The sequence below is a fragment of the Suncus etruscus genome, chromosome 7 (assembly GCF_024139225.1).
Source record: "Suncus etruscus isolate mSunEtr1 chromosome 7, mSunEtr1.pri.cur, whole genome shotgun sequence".
Taxonomy (NCBI): domain Eukaryota; kingdom Metazoa; phylum Chordata; class Mammalia; order Eulipotyphla; family Soricidae; genus Suncus; species Suncus etruscus.
In genome coordinates this window covers 127,644,250-127,666,301 of record NC_064854.1, presented here as the reverse complement: position 1 = coordinate 127,666,301, position 22,052 = coordinate 127,644,250, and the positions used below count along the sequence as shown (strand labels likewise).

The 22,052-nt window shown below is 36.7% G+C and overlaps 1 protein-coding gene across 1 annotated transcript in view; it reads right to left on the bottom strand.

Annotated features, from left to right (window-relative positions):
- Nucleotides 1-22,052, bottom strand: part of CACNA2D3 (calcium voltage-gated channel auxiliary subunit alpha2delta 3) — a 983,089-nt gene that overhangs the window by 226,552 nt on the left and 734,485 nt on the right. The window contains 3 exon segments of the mRNA XM_049777717.1: nt 1,050-1,124; nt 9,704-9,784; nt 11,033-11,104. Coding sequence (XP_049633674.1) covers nt 1,050-1,124; nt 9,704-9,784; nt 11,033-11,104 — 228 coding nt within the window.

Below are 22,052 nucleotides of genomic sequence, written 5' to 3'. Positions count from 1 at the left end.
AACAATGATTTAAGTGAGAGACAAACTTGCCCCCACGTTGCTTTGCCAATAAACATTTGCATAGCAGGCACTGTTGCTATTTTCCAATTTTGATGAAAGGGAATAAAGATGGTAGAAATGGATGGATGCATAGAACTATGTGTTTGGATATGTGGGTAAATACTGTGCTAAAATGCCCTATAGTTTCAAAAGCTTTGTTTATTAGATTGCTCCTTACACTCTGATATCTCCTTTCAAACTAGTGAACTATGCATCCAAAGTGTTACTCTTCTTTCAACACAATACATCTATATCAGGGATGGTAAACACACAGCACATCCACTATAAATGCCTCACCAGAGTACACTCGAGATAGTGCCCGAGAATCAAGGATCCTGTCTAACACACTAGCCTCTCGGTATCCTGGACACAGACTTCCAGGAAGCTGATCCCTAGTCATTAGGGTTGACAATGGCAACAGAAGTTTCCATACACCTAGCCTCACACCACCTACATGAGAAAAATGAAAACAATGCTGACAGGAAATGGTTTATAGCAGGCTGACTGACAATGCCATGGGATACGGCTGAGGCAGGGACTAAAAAGATAGAGAAAATCTCAACTGTTTCAATTAAACAAAAAGGTCTTCTGTAATATTTTTAAGGTAGGATGCAAGGACATTAAACACTGTAATTTGAGGCAAATCCCATCATAATGAATTTCCAGGGATCCTGGACCTCATTTGTTTTGTCAAATGCAACTTGCAATAAATGGGTCTCCGGCTGGTGTGTGTGAAAGTCTATTTGTCCTCTAGTTTTCAAGCTTCCAAGCATTAAGCATTTTCTAAATATTAGGTTATGTAAAATAAATAAGTGCATATTGATAGATAGGCTTTTATAGTTAAATCATGGAAGGAGTACATTTATTCTCATTTATTTCTATATTGCCTGTTAAAATGATAGTCATAAACCATTAAAATAACCTTTAGGAGACAATACTATGAATTGAGCTTTTAAAGTGAAAATTGCTCCTTTCTGTAGAACCCTGGAAATCATTTAAAATCATCTTACCAGTGGTCTGAGTTCTGGGTGCGTCAGGATATATCCATTATTTGTGATTGCAAAGGCATAACCGTGAATCCCTAACTGTAAAAAGAAGCGAGAAAGAAACCTTCATTAGCTTGCTCCCCGGTGAATTCACAAAGCACAAAGCAACCCGACATTTAGTAATTTACAGCTTAAACTTGGCATTCATAACCCTTATCAGCACAATATTTCATTAAAATGAATGCAAGGCACTGATCCTTGACATTCGGTAGAAATGAAGACCTGCCACGGGATAAGCTCAGCAAATAGCACAATTTAAAATGTCAGATCCCCATGCTGGCATCCAACGGCCTTCCTTTGATTTATTTAAAACAAAAACAATTACTTTTTTTTTTTAAGAAGAAAGCAGTGGATGTTCCTGGAATGACTTTTTGTTCAGAGAACAGAGATTCTACAACTTGAGTGTCTTCAGATAAGAATGGAGGGAGGGCCGTCTCTCGGATTCCCATTTCAGCTTCCTAGAGTCCGACACCTAGAGAGGCCATCCCATCTCCTACAGTCATTTTCCATAATTCTGTGAGGAATTAGAAATAGGAACTAGAGAGAGGCCTGCCAAGCCCCTTTCTATCCCTTCGTCTTTAAATTGTGGGCCTGCCAAGGTTTTTACATGCATGCTTCCATCGACACAAAGCCTGGATAATTTTCTATGCAGAGTCTCCCTTAATTTATGTTTTCTGACTAAATGGGACTATGGGAAATAGTTTGAGAGCAATGAAATGTTTTATTAGCTTTAAAAAGTATGTAATCAAATTTAACACTGCACTTATTTAAATAATAATCCCAGCTTTTTGACAATATTTCTATTACACAGTTGACTGCACCCATTGGCTACAATAAATTTACCTACAAATCATTCATGTATTAAAATGGCCTCTGGCATAAAACCCATACTGATCTCTCTCTCTAAAGAAAGAAAATGTAACTCACTTTCACTGAGCAGTGAGAAAAGAAAAAAAAGTCACTGCCCCCCACCCACCCAATGAGTTATTTCATAGTTTTGAATCTTGGCCATTCTTTTCTCTAAAAGTCTCTGCTGCTCCCATTTTTTTAAATGATATTATTAAATGATCCAGACAACAAAGTTTACGAACCAAGAATGACCCTGTCTGCTTGTTAGCTTAATGTCAAGGTGATGTGCAATTAACTTCAGAGAACAGAGCACCAACAATTAAAATTTTTCCTTACATTACCTAAAGCAAACATATGCATGGTCGTCAAGGGCAACAGACATTTTCTCTGGGAGTTACCTTGCACGGCAAGTCCAAATAAGATTCCCCTTGAGTGTCATGATAAAAGTCTATTTCATAATAGTGTGAAAGATAATCCAGAAATTTCCTATCCTTTGAGATGCATATTGTCTCTTTCATCTCAGCTCTTGGAAAAATATCAGACACAGTCAGCACTATTAATTAACATTTTTGCAACCAAGTTTAATATGGGGTGGAGGGGTCAAAAAGGACTCACTCATCTGACTTTTCCCTTTAAAGGTAAAATAGTGTCTGAATGGAAATTCAAACTTAAAATTAGACCAAACAAAAGGCATTTTATCATCAACTCATTCATATACTCTGTGCTTTCTAATGCATATTATTTCAGTGCTGTGTTTGCTTATAGATTATATTCAGAAGAGACAGAACTCCTTGCATCAACCTTATACTTGCTTACATAGCTCTTATCAAATTGATTTCTGATAAAAATGAATCACTTTTACTGTGGATGACAAATAATTAAGGTAATGCTCAAGGACTCTAATGATTGGATACCTGCCTTATCATCAGAATCTAAGTCCCATGCAAAACAAGATTGTACCATGGCGTCAAAAATACACAGAAGGGTGGTTCAGATGGAATGAGCGGGTAGGGAAAAGAGAAAGAGAAAAAGAGGTAGGGAAATAATGAAATAAACTGGAAAGAGTAAAGAACCTAAGCTGGATTCTGAGTTTGCTTACCTTGAAGAAAGATCACCCAAACCTACTGTCCTCCCTCAATTTTTAATGGCCATCTCTGTTACCTATATTGCCCTTTATCCCTCAGTGTACTAGAATCTGCTTGTGCCATATCAGTCTCCACCACGCAGCAAGAGGCTACCCGAATGAATCCTTTTTCTAAAGTTGCCAGAAACCTAAAATCCTTATTGTCAAACCCCATAGATGGTTTTCTTTTGAATCTTCAATCCTCTTGGTTATACTTACTCCTTCACTCTCTTCTCTCATATCCAGGCCCTCTTGTGAAATTTTTCCTTTTCAGAGACTCACTGATACCTCTTATTTTACCCTGTTTTTATGTCCATTGCTCCTTCTTTTTTTTTTTTTTTTTGATTCTCTTTCTTCTAATAATCTTCAGTAACTATTCAGTTACTATTAATCTCCAAAACTGGGGTTTCAAAAATAGCCTTTCTCTCTACTTAGAGAACTAAGTTTCTATCCAGTCACCTCCGTGGAACTTCATACTTCTCTCTAGTCCAATATGACAGCTATTTCCCTTCACAACTCTTTTTTGTCATTCCCCACCTCACTTAGGACTCCCAAGTTAGAAACATCAGCCTGAGATATCTTTTATTTATTCCATTTTCTCAACCCAAGTAATAACTAACCTTTTGTGACTTTTAGTGATTTTTTAGCAATCACTGATTTTTCTTACAGAAATGACTCCAATGGAATTATCTCATTACCATACTAACCATCCATATTTAACATAAGAACTTTTGTTTTGTTTTGTTTTTGGGCCACACCCGGCGGTGCTCAGGGGTTACTCCTGGCTGTCTGCTCAGAAACAGCTCCTGGCAGGTACGGGGGACCATATGGGACACCGGGATTCGAACCAACCACCTTTGGTCCTGGATCAGCTGCTTGCAAGGCAAATGCTGCTGTGCTATCTCTCCGGGCCCAACATAACAACTTTTTAAATGGTTTTAACTTCTCCTTAGTAAGGTGATCTCTTCATTACAGATCATTGAACCCCCTTTGCTTGCTAAATATCATCTATGGACATGTCTATCTTGTTTCCCCAGCGCCTCACTTCTAGGTGAATGTCCTACACTTCTTCCACTTGCTGTTTCTCAGGGTTCATAGCAGGAATTGCAAACTCCTGAAGAATCCCATTGGCATACCTATATCCCACAGACACAGCCTTGTCACCCCTCCCCATCTCTATGGAGATACATTTTTATTCTCCAAAAAGATAGAAGCAAAAGTGCTAAAATTCATGGGTACACAAGTCTCTCAGTTGAAAACTCTGAGGTGCCCTTGGAAGGAGGGCAGGCAAGTCCGTACCCTGCCACAAGCCTTGGCATTCATACCTATTCCCCATAATTGCTATTATATCAATGACCCAACTTCACTGCTTCAAGAATAATCTCTGCAGGGAAACAAACCAACAAAAGTTCTAGGTATGCCAGTTTGGGGGCTGGAAATGTTGGGATCTTCTCAGAGTGGGTGCAGATATGAAAGTCCCCACCCTCACCCACAGAAGGTACACTGATGTTCCACAGCTGTTGCCTTATCAACTCATCTACCTGGCTCCACAGATACTGAAATTCCTGGAGCACCTACAGACCAAAATATTGACATCCCAGTAGGAACACACCAAATTCGATGTGAAAGTAGTATAGAAGCCATCTACCCACAAAGTCAATAATAGCCTGCAAAAAAATTATCCTAGTAAAAATCAGCTTAGTATATCTTCAGACAATGACTCCACTATGAATATAACAGTTTTCACAAATTGAATGACTTTTTTTTTTGATAATTCTAGTACCATTTAATTGTAACAAGCAATCTAAATCTAATTCTATTTTGTGCCTTCTAAGGTTTGATGATTGGTGAAAAAAATGGGTACAATGATGGAGGTCATGTTAAACTGGTGGTGTGGCTGGTGTTGGAATAGAAGATGCTAGAAACCACTGCATTATGAATAACTTTGTAAACAATGGTGCAACTAAAGTAATAAAATTAAAAATTATAAGGCTGGAGAGATATACAGTGAATAGGGCACTTTCTTTGAAAATGGCTGGCCTAACACAATCCCCAACATCCCATATAGTTAAACAATTCTCCCAGGGGTAATTCTGAGTGTAGAGCAAAAAGTTACCCCTTAGTACTGCCAGGTGTGTTCCCTACCCCCCCACAAGAAAAATTAATCTCACTGAGTTCTTTATTCCACAGAACTAGCTACCCAAAGCATTAACTTTTCCATTCTCCTCTTACTAATTTTCATACAAGCTATGCAATGAGACTTAGGATTATATATGTTGTTCTTAAAAAATACATACATATATATATATATATATCCATTTTACCTTTCCTTCATTTTCCTAAATTTTCATACTGTTTCCATATAGCACTAAAAGTGTTTTCATTACAACCTTCCCTCTCCTGCATGAAAATTCTAGACTTATTTTCTTGCTGTTCAACTCTAGCTGGATCTTCTTTCTTTCCTCTGTCTTATTCTAGATAAGGCACCCGCATCAGAATGGAGTTACATTTTCATTTTTTCTCCCCTGGTGTCTATCATAGTGTTTGGCAAACATCAGGAGTCCAAATTAAGATTTGCTGCACTCAGACATGTGTCACTGGAATTAAATGTTATATGGTTCATCTTTTAAACGGGACCTAAGGTAAATAAGCCCCAAAGAGAGAAACATGGCTTGTCATGGAAGACACATAATCAGTCCACCTCAAAGCTGTACTTGAGTCTTCTGACCTTCAAGAAACTATTTGGTAAAAATACTTCTTAGGAGAACAGACATAGAAAAATATATTAAAAAAAACTTACTGATTAATTGGTAGCATCTGTCTAGAATTTACTAGGCATGAGTAAGAAGAAACTGAGTCAATATGTTTTGATAAACCTATTTTGGGCATGAGTCTCTCAGAAAACTAAAGGATTCTGATATGATAATATTCAACATTTGGTTTGGGCCCCAATGTCATATACCAATGAGATTTCTAACTTTTATTTATTCCAAAATAGAACCAGTCTTCCTGTCCATTCCAATGTACAGGCTCGTATACTAATAGAGAACAGATCAGACATTAGGCCTCTCAGCATATTGGGTTGCCAAAGAGATCCAGTCCTAAAACATTCTCCCAGAATCCCCATAGTCCAACAGCCCTGAGAAGGACGTGTTTCTCTTCCAAGCACAGAGACTTTGGGTTAATGGAGTGAACCCAATTATAAAATGGCTCATTATGTTAACAGGGGCTTTGGTGTCTGGAAATTATTGCTGAGGTGTCTGGAATTCTTAATAAAAATTATAGGAAGTCTGATCACTTGAGGGGAAATCTGTGAAGTTAAGGGAAAAGAAAAAAGTCTATCTTCTGGGGAAAATCCCTAAGAGCCAAGAGCTGACTCATCTTTTACAAGGTGTTAATCAGAAGAGAAAGGTGTGGTCTACCTTTGCTCCCTGAAGCTGTCTCTTGCACAAGAGAGGGTTCCATAGGGCTACCCTTGGCTGAGGTGCACACCTTTTCCTCAGGCTCTTGGCAGATGTCAGGGGAGGGACCATAAGTTAGGTTAGACTAAGCCTGCTCTCTGGTTTCCAGCATGACTTATGAAAACATGAAATATAATGCCTACATTCCAAGCACAACTCCTCCATTTTCTATGGCCAATCTTCCTCTCTTCACTTTCTTACCTTGACCTTTTATTGGTTGCATATTAATGTGAAATTATTTTTTTTACATTTTCAAGACGACTTGAGACCAAGTTTCTTGGAAAAATAATGAGGATTCAGTGGTAATAATTTCTATGATGTACTTTGTACCATGAATAGATAAAATTAATATTTTATTGGTTACTATTATTATTGTTTCAATATATTATTTAACTATAATGATTACTCTTATCAAATCATGCATTGTTTCAATAATAAACAGGATGATGGTAACATAAATTGCAGTTTGGTAGCTGAGGGACTTTGCAAAATTTTCAACTTTTTGTCTCCATTTCTTTACCTGCAAAATGCGGATAACAGTGCATATACTTGTCATTAAGTGAGTAAATGCCATATGTATCTTAGTGCACCTGAATGCATACACACAATTTGAATCAACAGTGAATTCATGATATCCTATGATGCCTCTAGAAATTTGATTTCAGTTATTAAAGCCCTGAGGGATGATGAAGTTAGCTTCAAAGCTTTGGAAGTGAGTGACTTTAGAAGGACTGTTGCCATCTCTATAAACCTAAGCAGGAAAGTTCTTTGGATATTGAGTTCACCTTTTGTATGCGACTTTACACTAGAGTGTAGGCTAAAGTTCAACTCCTCTAGTTATGAAGTAGCACACCAATTTAACTCTAACCTATGCAAAGAGATGTGCCTTGCACATTCAACTCTAACCTCATTTAACTAATTTAACTCTAACCTATGCAAAGAGATATGCCTTGTAAATCCAAGAAGATTCCTCCATAAGATGAGGAACAAGTTCTGGGACCACTTGGAAAATCCTGAGAAGACCCAAACTGTGCAGGGATCCAGAGAAAGTTGGGCCAACAGATGAGGTAAATTATGCTGGGCTCCTAGATACTAATAATGGTGTAGATATCTAGGGCTGGCAAGAGACCCAGAAGTTTGGGTGATCAGCACCCCAAATAGAACCAGTCTCCAAATCCCAGCATTGCTTCACCTTTTATAGAGCATTTTTACTTTCTTAAATTAAACATTATAGAAATCAATAATTTTTGATAGAATATGGGCCCAAAATTAAACTAAATGGAACCCAGGAGAGGGGTGACCCTTTGATAATTGCTTTTATCCTACCAGTTACATAAAAAGAAAGATTTGATAATTTCATGGAATATATTTATATTTCATAAACACCAATACTATGTATCATTCATATTGCTCTTTAACCTTTTATTATTTACTTTAGAAATTACTTTCTACAATGGAATAAGACACTAATTTTTTTAGATTTTTTGTTGTTGTTTGCAAAGTGGTAACTCCTGGCTGTCTCAGGTTACCATGAGATGTCAAGAATCAAACCAAGGCTTACCACCTGCAAAACACATCCAAACATTTCAACTTTTCAACTATCTCTCCAGTCCTAAACTACAATCATTGTTAAAGAAAACTTTTAATCAATTTACAAAAGAAATATTAAGTAAATAATAGCATAGGTGTTATATGAGATGGTAGCAGGTCTTGAAAAGGCAGCTCAACAGCTTATAATTGTTTTAAGCAGGTGTGAAAAGAAGTTACACAAACCTGACTGAGATTTTGTTTGATTGTTTTTTTTTAGTGATGTAAAATGGTTTTTATTTAACAAAACTTGCTTAGAAAGATGTGAGAGGAGAGAAAGAGAAAATTCTTAAAAAGAATTTAAGAGAATTTAGGAGGGAACATGGGAAGAGATGAACAAAATATATGTTTAAGGGAGAATGTGGGCTTGATATATAATATATGTAAAATATATTTAGATTTATATTGTATATTATACATATCGTTAAGTCTTTATTATATATTATGTATTCATAAAACACGGAACACCTTGTGAACCTGAGCTTCTGTATGAGTAGAATGACTGCAACAATACACACCTATCAGAAAAATGTTCGGAAGCATGCCATAGGCAATACCCAATGCAGAATGCCTGAGAGTACTTGGTGAATGTAATCTGCTATATTTCACCAATGTACCTGGATTCCAGAATGGCTCCTGCCACCACCTTCATAGCTACTCATCCTACTCTGCAACCATCCTGGGACTGGGGGTAACAGCATGGTACTTTGGTAATAGGGCAGCTCTTCTGCTTAGGCAAGATGCTTAACCATCTGGGTTGGTCCTAATCTCACCTCACTAAGACGTGCTGAGAAATTCACAATGCCTTTTCCCATAACAGGGTTAGCCTGCCTGAGAGAAATATTCAGATGGTTCCTGAGAGTCCCTTCATCCAAAACTGTAGGGGAAAATAAATGAAAGGAATGGTGTTAGAAACAGTGTGCTGGTTGTCCCAAAGTATGATTGATAAGGATCATAGCATTGTCTTCCTCCTCCTTCTGATTTTTCTGCGTCCCTTTCAGAAGGAGTTTTTCCCTGAGCCCATGCCATTCCTGGCTCCTGATGTTTGTTCTAAATTCCCAAAAAAGAGATCATAAGACGTCTCCTATTTTCTTTTCCAAAATTATTTACTCTACCTGTGCAATAACCATCAGAATTTGAAACAAAAATTATTTAACATTGGAATAAAAAAAAAACAGTCATTTGAACGTCATCCCCATTCAAAATGGAATTCAAAAGTCAGAAAAACTTTTGAAAATCAGAGACTCTTTTCCCTTTGTATCACCATGAATTCCTGCAAAAATTAAGCAAGTGGGGGTGTGGGGAAGAGGGAGGTCCCCATATGAGAGTGAGTTTGGAATGGCTTAGAAGATCATCCAAGGTGCTTAGCCGTGTAGACCTGTATAGGCTTGTGCAGACATCTACAAACCTACACAAATTGACTGTCCTTATATGGACAGATTTGGGTGTGCCAGCCTACACTACTTTGTTCAAATTAGAAAGGGTCACCAGAAGAAGAGCAAAAGACATTCTGCTTACTGTTATCCTCATCCTGATTATTATGCCTGGATTTTCTTTTGGACATTTGATTCTTGATGAAACATTAAGTGGTTCATTACCTTGTATTTGGGAATGGTTTTCAGGAGTTCCTTCACAGGGACATCAGTGCCCACCACACCCAGAAGAATGCCTTTAGATCTCTGTTGAAAACACATTCAACAATAATTACTTTACTGGAGGAAATAGAGTCTTGTGAGACGCTGGTGTCTCCTTTTTCACTAGAAGAGATTGAAGATGAATCCAGATCCCCAAGACAGACCCAACATAACTCCATCCTCCCCCCAACACTTAACATATTGACAAAAATACAGTCTATTTTAGTTCAAATGTTGCCTATTACACCCTTAGTACACACATGTGCTAAGAAAGACATCTGAATAACCATTCTCGTTTTGCACCTGAAAATTAGAAATTGAAGTGAAAAAACACAAGTTTCAAGCAGCTAAGGTAAGGAAAAGATTATAACAAGTTTTTCTTAAGAATATTTTTATAGGAAAGCCTTAGCCTGTTAACTATGGCCTCAATTTAAATTACCATCTGGTGCCCAAGTGAAAGAAAATTCTATCTTCTTTCTAGCTGGGAAGGATAGAACCTTCTAATTCTGGGGTTCATGTGATGTGTTGAAACTTTCTAGAGTCTAAAATACCTTCCAGAAGAAGATACAAATAATTTCCATTATTTTCTCCAAAGCTAAGTATACCCATAACTTCAGAGGGTAACCTTATTTGGAAATAGGGTCTTTGCAGATAAAATTAATTGAAGATCTCAAAGTAAAATCATCCTGGATTAAAGAGAAATTCCATAGTCGATTCCTGGTGATTTTATAAAAAGAGAGGAGGACATGAAGTCCCACAAGAAAAGAAAGCCATGTTAAAACAGAACATTATAGTTATACAACCCAACTGCAGGCACATCTAGGCCTACAGGAAGAGGTAGTATCTTCCCTGGGGCCTTTGGAGGAAGCTTGGTCTTGCCCATTCTTTGCTTTAGGTGTCAAGCCCTGGAGTTGTTATGCTAGTCAATCTTTGTGTTAAGCCACCCTGTTTGTGATGCATTGTTACCAGTCTTTGAAAGGGAGTGACTTCTGCAGGTAACTTCAAGTTAGAGAGACTTCATACCACCACAAGCAAGGATTTTCTAGGAGGTTCCTTTTTCTCATCATTTAACATTTATTATCTCAGAAAAACACTGATTTCTGTTTAAGGGGGTATGTTTGAATTTCTTTATGTGCTTAGATTTCCTCACTCTTTAACGGCAAGAGTGAAAGTGAGGAAAAGTTCTAGAGCACTCAGCTAATGCGTCAATCAATGAAATGTCACCAGGCTTATTCCTAAAGAACTCAGTATAAAATTATTGGTATCGAGAACAAAATAAAGCCATGTACTCACAGTTTCATTCTGCTTACTAAACACAGGCATGGCGACCGTGGTCATGAGGACAAGGCCCTGATCATCAGCAAGCTGAATGGAGAGAAAAAAAAAACAGTCATCAGAGTGGAAAACCAGTCAACAGAGTGGAAGCCACAGTGGTGGCTATCCCTGGGGACTCTCTCTCCTGATAGAAGGGATGGAGAGTGATCCAGTGACCATTAAGTATATAGCTTCAGTAGCAGTGGTGGCTCTCCTCCTTCCTCCCTGATTTTTCCGATTAGACCCTCAGCCCATACCTGGGGAAACCAAGTCAGTTACCATGAATGATTCCAGTTTGAACTGTTGACTATGTTCAACCATTTTGATTCAAATAAAGCATGATTGACTCTTAATGACTCATTTTATTTTACTGCCACAGATTGTTTTTACTATTTTACTTTGCAGACATTTATGTTCAATCTGTGTAATATTAATGCAGCTCCTTAATCTGAAAATTGAGGATCAGAAAGCAGGAGTGTATGAGATTTTTATGAGTGCCTTGGCTGGAAACAATGGAATCTGGAAGCATTTATTTTCTCCATGGTAGCCAAGTCAAGGCACTTTTGGACTTCTTTGGATCTCTGAATGCCAACCCCACATGGAAAACAAAATAAAACAATAAGTTGATTTTCTGATCTCCTAGTCATTTCTAAGAAGCTAAACATCTCTCCCAAAAGAGCTCTTGAACCTTGCCATACAAAATATTTTAACCCTTTGAGATTGCATCAAAATACACCATTCATTACTTTTTTACACAGTGTTATAAGAAAAGCATGAGTTGCTACCTTTCCAAAAATAAATGAGAAAACCAAATCCCAGGTACCTAGATTGAAGACAGCCCTGGTTCAGATCTCAACTTTGACTTTTTACGAACATTATCTGAGTGTCCTCAGATGAAAGAACGCATTGATACCATGAAGACATAATATAGAATTATTCAACATGGTACCTGGTTTTTAGAAGTCTCCAAGTATACTATATTCATTTCTTTGCTTTTGGGAGAATATGAATAGAAAGGACCAGATTTGAAGGTGATAACAAGATGAAAAATATTGTTATTAGGCAAAAAAAACATAATCATGGCAAGTCTGAGCAGAAGGGACACTTTGTGATTTAATACTAATGCTCAAAAACTCAAATGAATCAATTTGCAAATGAGAATGCAGACCCTTCTTGTGTTAGGATATTTCTTCATGTTGGGAAATTTTTTTCTACTATAGTCTTGTAGAAAACTCAGATTTTATTCCCTTAATTTCCTTGGGAGGAGTAATGATGAAAAAAAGGTCCTATAAAAAAATCTAAGTGTTCAAAATACCCATAACTTACATGACCTCATACAGAGGTTTTTAGTCTCTATTCATCATTCAATAGTGTTCTTCAGGGTGCTTAGAGCTCTAGTACCTCATGCTATTACAGTAGTATTCAGAGAATGTCATAGCAGCATGAGACATGTAAGGATCCAAGACTCACTCCAGACCTCCAAATCATGACTTTAATCATATTACTCACATTAACATTTGAAAATCATTTTTAGATCACTGTCTTTTCCACGTCCCCCCCTTCAATAATCAGTGAGGTAAAGAGAAGCCGCCAACCATTGGGAAAAACTCTTAACAGTAAATAAGGGACATGCATTTATTGTTTGTTTCACAAACACACACATATATATTTATATATACATATGAACACACAGACAATGCCTTCAATTTCTTTTACAAGTATATAAAGATGAAAAAACAAGATGAGGTCAGAATCTCATGTCCTAAAAACTGAGAATTCATAGTCATACCTAATTATTTTTGCATCTTAACTTTGATAACCATGGTTCCCCATTGTTGATCAAAAAGCCTTACAAATGTTTCTGTAAAGGTAATTTTTAAAGGAAAAGAATATTTAAGTTATAGAGTCCTGTAAAACAGTTATTACTGTTCACCTGAATGGGACTATCCAATTATGTAAAGATATTAAAAAAAAAACAAAAGTAGATTCACCAAGGAAAAAGCATTTTTTAATGGTTTACCTTCAAACTGAAAACTGCAACATTATCTCTTAATAGAATTTACAATCTGTCAACTTGCCTTTCATACCCCAGACATGTCATTTCTCATAAATTCATGAGGCAATTTCTTAAAATTAAATCTCTCTCCTCTTTCTCCTACTCTTTCCTCTCCTCTTTCTCACTCATAATCTCTTTTCCCTTTTACTTTCTTCCCTGTAAATATCTACATATATATAATATTGCCAAGTATACATGGTAATTATATAATCTATTATTTATAGAAGCCTAATTTGATGTAAGAATAAGTAAATAAAATTGGTTTAACATAGTTAATTTAAAAAGTTATCTATGAGATAGTATTGACAGATATGGTTGCTAAGAATGAAATAAAGCTGAAAGTACAATTTATAAAAGTGTAATTCTAACATATTGTCAAAATAGTTAAAGTAACTATGGCCACCACTGGGGTTGTGCAAAGCCACTTCCTCAGGCAAAGTCATCTCATCTCTCTTAGAGTCAGAAGTCCTACTCATATTCTGCTCCTGCTTTAATCCTTATTACTATTTAAAAAATAATTTGAGTTGATCCATAACCCTGAGCAATTTTCACTTTGAAACTCAAATTAAAAAAATCTAAGCAAAGCCAACATGTATCATGGATGAAATCAAAACATAGCATTGACAATAATGAGAAATGAAGCCCTTTCCCTGCAATGAGTAAAAATCAGTTATAAATCACTGGTAATTGACCTGGCACAGACACAAGATTATAGGAAACTAACTTCCAAATATTAAGCTAGAATACAATATAACTTTACTCAAGGGCTAATTCCAAGTATAATTATTGCATCATTACTTTTTAAAGGACCCTATAATATGGCATTTGTATACCAAACTACTCATTTGTAACCAGCCCTGGGTAAACAGAGAAAATGCAGCAAGGTCAGCAGCACTTCCTCTTTAAGCTTGTACATCTCTTCTAAGTGGAAGAGTTTCAGCCAGATTTGAGCCAGAGTGTCCAGAAGGCTGTCTTATAGCCTTTCTGTTGCATACCAGGCTCATCGGTGCAGACACAGCTACTAGCAGCGCTCTGGAAAGATCACTTGCACAACGTTAAGATGGTCTTCTGCACCCTGCAGCTTCATTTTCCCTAGACTCCACAGGTCTGGGTTCTGGATTTCTTAAACATTTCATAGAGAAGAACATCAATTTGAAAGTTAATCTGCACTGTAAGCACTTTATGATAGAAAGACATTCTGTACTATTGCCATAGGAAACAGAAGCTAGAGGGGCAATTGTTTTTATTCCAGACCACCAAGAAGTTATGCAGCCAACCACAGCCAGACACCCTCTGTCTTCAGCTCTAGGGGGTCTCAACTTTTCTGTGGTCCCCAAACCTGTAAAGGCTGCTAGGGGGGAACTGCTTATGATTCATATACAATGCTTCAAGAAAAACGCAGACATAGAGTCAACATTCCTTTCCAAAGAAAGGATTGGAGTGGGAGAGGGGGTCACCATGGTCCATCTGAACAAAATCCCATTAGCTTAATTCCAAATGGGATGACCTAAAATGAGCAACTGCTATTTAATTACACTTGTCCAAGCTTTGAGCTTGGTTGCAGTACTCTATTGTATATTAATTATATATTCTTCCATAGCCTTCATTTCCTATGCTCCATAATGGGGACCGTTCTGGAATCAAAGGAAATAATGAATAATAATAACAAACATCTGGTTTATAAAATACAAACTTGCTAAACAGATTGACTGCTTCCTGTCAACTTCCCAAGTTAATCATGCATGTGAGTTCCTGAGAATACACATTTTGACTCGTGTGCAAGGTTCAGGCAGTGATGCCAAGTCTCTCCTCCTAATGTTTGATTTGTTTCTAGTTCATGGCACTGTGATAGAGGCTAACAACACCAACTATGTGTGTTCTAATCAGTTCTTCTGCTCACTGCAGGATTATTATTCATTGAATCCCATGAGAAACATTCTGATTTGACCTGATTTGTCCTATTTCAGAGTATTGCTTAGAATAAAATTAGGAATTAGGAACAAGAAATTAGTCCTAATCAATAAGGAACCCTAAATTGAGCAGGGAAACAAACATGAAAAAAATGAGGCAGAGGCAAAATAGCTGGTAAGGGCTGGTATATTTTTCTATCTTCCTGGGGCTACCAGGAGCTAGAGACAAAGACCCAGCATTTACTGGTACCCTGTCAGAGTTAAAATGACAGATCCAGAAGACTTCCTGAAAACCAATTTAACACCTGGAACAAGTGGTTCACAGCTGCATAGCACATTCACTCATCAAATTTCTACTTAAGGATATTTATAAAGAAAGGAGACTTTTCAAAAATTTTCCTAGCACCTTTATCTTTGACTTCTTTTACAAATATTCATACTTTATTTCGAGTAAACTTCTCCAAACCTTCCTTGTACTGAGACTGAAACTCACTCCCCTCACCCCCGGTAAGCTACCAAAAAGAATTTCTTATTTCCATTCCAATAGATCAAACTCTATGATCCTTTGGCCACAGTTCCTCAAACACATAAGTCTGGAAATCCCTTCGATCATAACATAAAGAAAGAACTGAGAAAGGAATTATAGAGAGATTATGTGTGTGGAGAGAAAGAGAAACAGAAAGACAGAGAGGCAGAGAGACACAAAGAGAGAGAGACAGTAAGGAGGAAGCAGAAGATGAAGGAGTAAAGAAAGAGGAAAGGATGGGACAAGGTAAAAGTCCTTGTCACCTTTATCCCTAAGGTCAGTTTTAAGCAGTTCTTTTAGGCACTAGGACATGATGTAGGATGTAAGGAAGTGTACACCGAAGGTCAATTTAAACCACATTTTTTCTATCAATGTTAATTACCTGGAAATATTTTATCTTTTGTCACCAATGCATATGGATTGATTGTGTGGCTCTTATTAAAGTCCTGACATACCCACTTATGCCAATTTTGGCTATCAATGTCCATGTAGCTCTAGATACCCATAGAAGCATCAATTAACCTTATTTGGGGAAAATGATGGTTTTACATCTTTCTGATGGTATAAAAGTTACTATCTCCAGGATTGTGTGAAACATTCAAAATGGAGGGAAATTTCACTGATTTGAAAAAAAAAAGGACCCGAGAGAGAAGTTTCACAACAAGAAGCTACATTTGACTATGCTGGGTTAGAGAAACAAGTACTGCAGGTCAAGGAGACAGTGATATCTGCAGCAGCAATTCCTTTGCCGTCTGGGTCTCATAAGGGACTTTTGGCGGCTACTGTGATGCCTAGAAAGACACCACTTAAGCTTCCTTGTCCCCATCACAATTAAAGAGAGCGTTCAGAGCCCACAGTGTAAAGATTGTACTTCTCCCAGAGTTGTAGGTCCCTGGGATAGATCAAGCTTGGATGGTTCCATGCCAAAGAGAAAAAGACGGACATGCAGGACCTGGAGAGGCCTGTCCATGAGTTTAGAGCATCACACAGGATGCCCATCTACAGGCAGACAGGTAAGTTTTAGCATAGCTTCATGATATATTTGCTTATCCCTGGAGACTGGCGTTGAAAGAAAAGGCAGTGCACAAATAAAGAACTCAACTTCAGAAAAAAATTAACTGTAACTTACGTATAAAGATCAACTCACTAAGTCTTCATGTATCCTACTTTTCCTATAATTTGTTCCCCTTCTGTTTGCATGCTTCTCTGTTTCTCACTAAAGTTTAGTAACATATTGACTCGATGAACGAAGCCCACCATAGAAATGAATGAAAATGCTTGAGCATAAAATAATACAGATTTCCCCTAGGTCTTCCAACACCAGGGCATATTACCTGTATTTCCAGGAAAAGGCACTGCCACCATCTTGTGGCCCTTGTCATGAATTGCAGGCATAAAGGCAGGAGAAGCCATTTCTAGGGTACTAACCTTACCAATAAACTGGTGAAGGGGGGTTTTCTGTTTATGACTGAAACCCAACTACAATCATGTTTGTAATCATGGTGCTTAAATAAAGATATTATAAAATAAAGTATATGTATTTAATTTTGTGTTTGTTGCAAGGCACTCCTTTGTTAAACTTTGTTTCAGCCGTAATAGAAGGATCATATAGCACAGAGGTGGTAAAGCAGAGATTCAAAATGGTATGCAATTTTTTCCTCCTTTTTCAACTAGGCACAATTACTTCTACACAATTTGTATCGATTAGTACATTACATAAATGTAACCAGAAAAAAAATCCTCACTGACTCCCTAAGTGGTTTTCTCTCTCCTTAAATATGTATTTATTTCCTTTCTAATTTCCCCCAACGTTTGCTGTGCCTATGCAAAAAATAAATAATAATAAAGCCAAATCTTTCCCTCCCCACTTTTTCTTTTCTTCTTTTAATTGTACTTATATTTGAGAACTAGGGCTCCTGCCCTTTTTTATAGAACATAGAACTTGAAGCATTTTGCTCTGTCTCATATTTCTATGTCTTTCTACAAAGTGAGAAAAGGAAAAAAACGTGTATGGGATTCAGGGGCTAAGTGGTCTCAGGAGCAGTGGTGGGTTGGGGTGTGTGTGTTCAGATCTAAATACTCAAACCAAAGTCAACAAAAATAGAATCAAGAGACCCAAACTACAACAAGCTAAACACAAAATGGACCTGTTACCCTGGTAGTCCTGAGGGCTAGGGGTGGAATTATGGGAGGCCTGCAGGGAACTATGGTGGAGAGAGGTCGACATTGATAATGGGAATGGCCCTAATTCACTGTCAATAAGTGCCTGAAATGCAACTGTGAAAAACGCAATGGTCTCAATAAGAATATTTTAAAAAGTGTATTTATATAGTAATCATTGTTACCTCGGTTCTCTCTCCAATCAGAATAAAATTCATATATCTTGATCATTAGTTCTGTCCATAATCTTGCTTTGCTAGCAAAGAATGGTATTAAAAGGCAGAGTAACAATGCCTTTTGTGGGGCTAGGGTGATAGCACAGCAGTATGGTATTTGCTTTGCATGTTGCTAACCCAGAATGGATCTGATTTAATCCCCATTATTCCAAATGGTCCCTTGAGCCTGCCAGAAGTGATTTTTGAGTGTAGAGCCAGGAGTAAGCTCTGAGTACCACCAGATTTGGCACAAAATCAAAACCAACAAAAATATTTTGTTCCAGGCATAGGCAGAAACTCCTTATCACTGAGATATATCCAAGGGGTGTTCTGGGAATAATTATGGATCACTCCTGGTGGGGTTTATGGGACCCTATGGGGTTCCAAATATTGATCCCCTGTTGACTGTATGCGAGGCAAGTGTCCCAGTCGCTATACTATATCTCTGGAAATATTGTTGCATGTTTATGCCTATAAAAGGAGTTCAGTATCAACACTATCTGATTGGCTAATGTTAATATGAACAGACCCTGGCTGTGAATTTTACTTTTGTTTTACTTAAGTCTCCACAGCTGATCGTGATAATATGAAATCGTCTGGATGTTTCAGTGTTGGCCAGTTTTAAATGAAAGGCTTTGCTCACATACGTACATTTTAAAATTTTACTTAATAACCATTTTGATATGAAAAGTGAAAGAAAAACAGTTTATTTTCATGACAGACACGCAGCCTCCCAAAGATTGCTGGGTAACCACTGTGTGGGATCTTCATTGTCTTTTAAAATGTATATCTTTTCCTTTCTTAGCAAGGTCTCTATAAATCACCCAATAGCATAAACTTATAGTGACTATTAATGACAATCAATACAAAATCTTATTTAAGAATTCTATTTTGCACAAAGATCAAATATTTCTTTAAAAATACATGATACATATACACAATGGAATATTATGCAGCTGTCAGGAGAGATGAAGTCATGAAATTTTCCTATACATGGATGTACACAGAATCTATTATGCTGAGTGAAATAAGTCAGAGAGAGAGAGAAAAATGCAGAATGGTCTCACTCATCTATGGGTTTTAAGAAAAATGAAAGACATTCTGCAATAATAATATTCAGACACAAAAGAGAAAAGAGCTGGAAGTTCCAGCTCACCTCATGAAGCTCACCACAAAGAGTGATGAGTTTAGTTAGAAAAATAACTACATTTTGAACTGTCCTAATATTGAGAATGTATGAGGGAAATGCAGAGCCTGTTTAGAGTACAGGCAGGGGTCGGGTGGGGAGGAGGGAGATTTGGGACATGGGTGATGGGAATGTTGCACTGGTGATGGGTGGTGTTCCTTTTATGACTGAAACCCAAACACAATCATGTATGTAATCAAGGTGTTTAAATAAAAAATACATGATAGCACTTTGACATGAAAATGTTAGAATAAAGTTTTAAATTCTCGATAGGACAAACTATATTTGATTACCATTATTTTGTACATTTTTCATAGTAAGAGGATTAAAGTGTATGCATTATTATTTGTATTGAACTGATACTTTCAATGTAAGCAATATGAATTGCTGTTGTTTTTTGTAATATTACTCAGATGAATGGTTTTCTTAAAAAACCTAGGCAAAAGAAGAATACCAAGAATTATTTATATTCCCAATTTCAGCACTGACATTTTCCAATAATTTTGCAATATTCCAGAGACTAAATCATTTACGACATTAACAAAGGCTGTAGTGAAAAAAACAAGAGCAAAAAACCTTCAAAATAACATGTCGCCTTCTTCTGCGTTTGGTTGTTTTGGCAAAGTGTAAATTCATTCTTGAGACTACTACACAAAGCGTAGCATTTTGCTTTGAACCAAGACATTTATCTTCTTACTGAGCCATTATTATTTGTATCTCAAATTTGGAAATCCAGAATTATGTTTGTTTTTGTGTGATATATAGCTATTCTTAGGGACTATTATTCCTGATTCTGTGTTCAGGGCTCTTTTGTGGTAGTGCTATGAGACCCATACATGGTACTAGTGATAGAACCTGGGTTTGTTCCATGCAATGCAAGTGCCCTACAAACTAGACTATCTCTCCAACCCAGTCCTGTATATTTATGTAATTGATTATATTTTAAATTGTCTAGCTGCAAAGGTAAACAAATTTTCTCTTTGAATTGAACAGCATCTTGTAATGAATTGAATTGTTCCATTTATTATTTTTATTAATCTGAAGATGACTGTGAATGATAATGCTAGATAATATTGTAACTTTCATGTGAGAATATCAAGATCATTTTTTCTGTAAAGTTGTCATAAATCAACAAACATTTTATGCCATTTTTTCTATTTTATAGTGTTTCCAATATGCATGCAATTAAGCAGAAAATATGCTTTATAAATATAAAAATCTAAATACAGGAGATATGCTGTCTTTGACCAGAGGCAGGTATTTTAGTATATCCATGGGTATTATAATATTATAGATTACTAAATCATAAAACAGCTTTAGAAAACTATTTTTAGTTTATTAGGCTTTATATGCTTGTTTCATGAATCTCCAAAAATAATGACAATGACAATTATTTCAAAACTTTAACCAATATTCATGATGAGATATGAAAGATATGTGTGTTTGTCCCCTGATCCAATCACGGATGAACTTTTATATTTTCAAAAACATGGTTTAGTCAACTCCCATATAGAAGCTTGAAAATACAGCCAACTGCTGAAGCTTAAGGGCCCTGGGACAAAACCTTCCTCTTGTTTAAAGACCCCCTGAAATGTTGCTTCCTCCATAAAAACCTCCCTAACAAAGTGGAAATAGGAACCAGATGTTCTCAAAATTCACTACAAAGATAATCATATTTACTCTACAACCTAAGATATCATCTAGAACCAAATTTGTGCAAACTGTTAATGCAGCAAAGTCACAGTGACTAGAAGAAAAGCTGGGAATTCTGCAGAGCCTGTGAACTCTCAGAGTTGAAACTAAAAATGATATTCCTCTTTTATCCAAACCGTTTAGCATAGAGCTTGGAATATAAAAAAAAACAATCAGTAAATAATCTTTGAATGAATTTATTCCAGTCTTATTTTATTGATTTTATAAACAATGCTCAGAAAGCCAAAGGAGTCACAGAGAACTTGTAGAAGAATTGGGACAAGATTCTGGGGCTGACACTGCCTCTTGACATTGTGTGGGCCCTTATTTCATGTCTCTTCTATACCTTGCATCTATGGATCTCAAGTCTCTGCATTTGTGATTAGACTCTGAAAGAACAGAATGTCTAAGAAGCTGGCATCTATCTGCCACCACTACTGCTAGGGTTAGAAAGTGCATGATGGTATATGTGTAGAGAAAGTAACTCTTTTAAAAATTATGAAGCTTACTTAATAATACGATGTCATGAACAGAAGTAGAGCAGAGAAATGAGCCTCAGAAGCAAATGGACCTGAATTAATTCCCAAGCTTACTGTTCAACTTGTGAAGTCAGTTTAATTTATCTGTCTACCCACTTACCTATCAACTAGTCAGTCAGTCATTATCTATCCATCCATTTATCTACTACTCGGTGCTATCTCCAAACACAACTTGCTGTTATCAAACAGAGCTTGAAATATTTTATATCTCTATAACTTGAAATTTATAACAAAAATTGTAAATTATATTATTAATGATGTATTAAATAAATAAATTATAACATAAATTTATGACATAGACATCTATGTTCATCTTATAAGTAAAGTAATTGGGATAAAAATATAAGGCCAGAGGAATAGTACAGTGATTGTAGTGAGTAGGGAACTTACCTTGAATACCACCCACCTGGATTTGACATCTGGAACACATATGGTCCCCACCAGAAGTGACTTTGAGCCCAGAGCCAAGAGGAAGCCCTAAGCACAGCTAGGTACAAACCCCCTCAAAATCAAAAGGAAATTGAAAACAAAGGGGCAAAGCATCTTTCTCTGGATCATGGAAGTTAGTAAAATAAGGATTTTGAGCCTTGATTTACCTAATACTAGAACTTGTTTCCCAATCACTCTGCCTTTAGCCTTATTTTTTTTTTTTTGAAGTAAAAGGTATATGTTATTCTTTGCCTTATTTTGTAGAAGGGCAAATGAGGCAACCAAG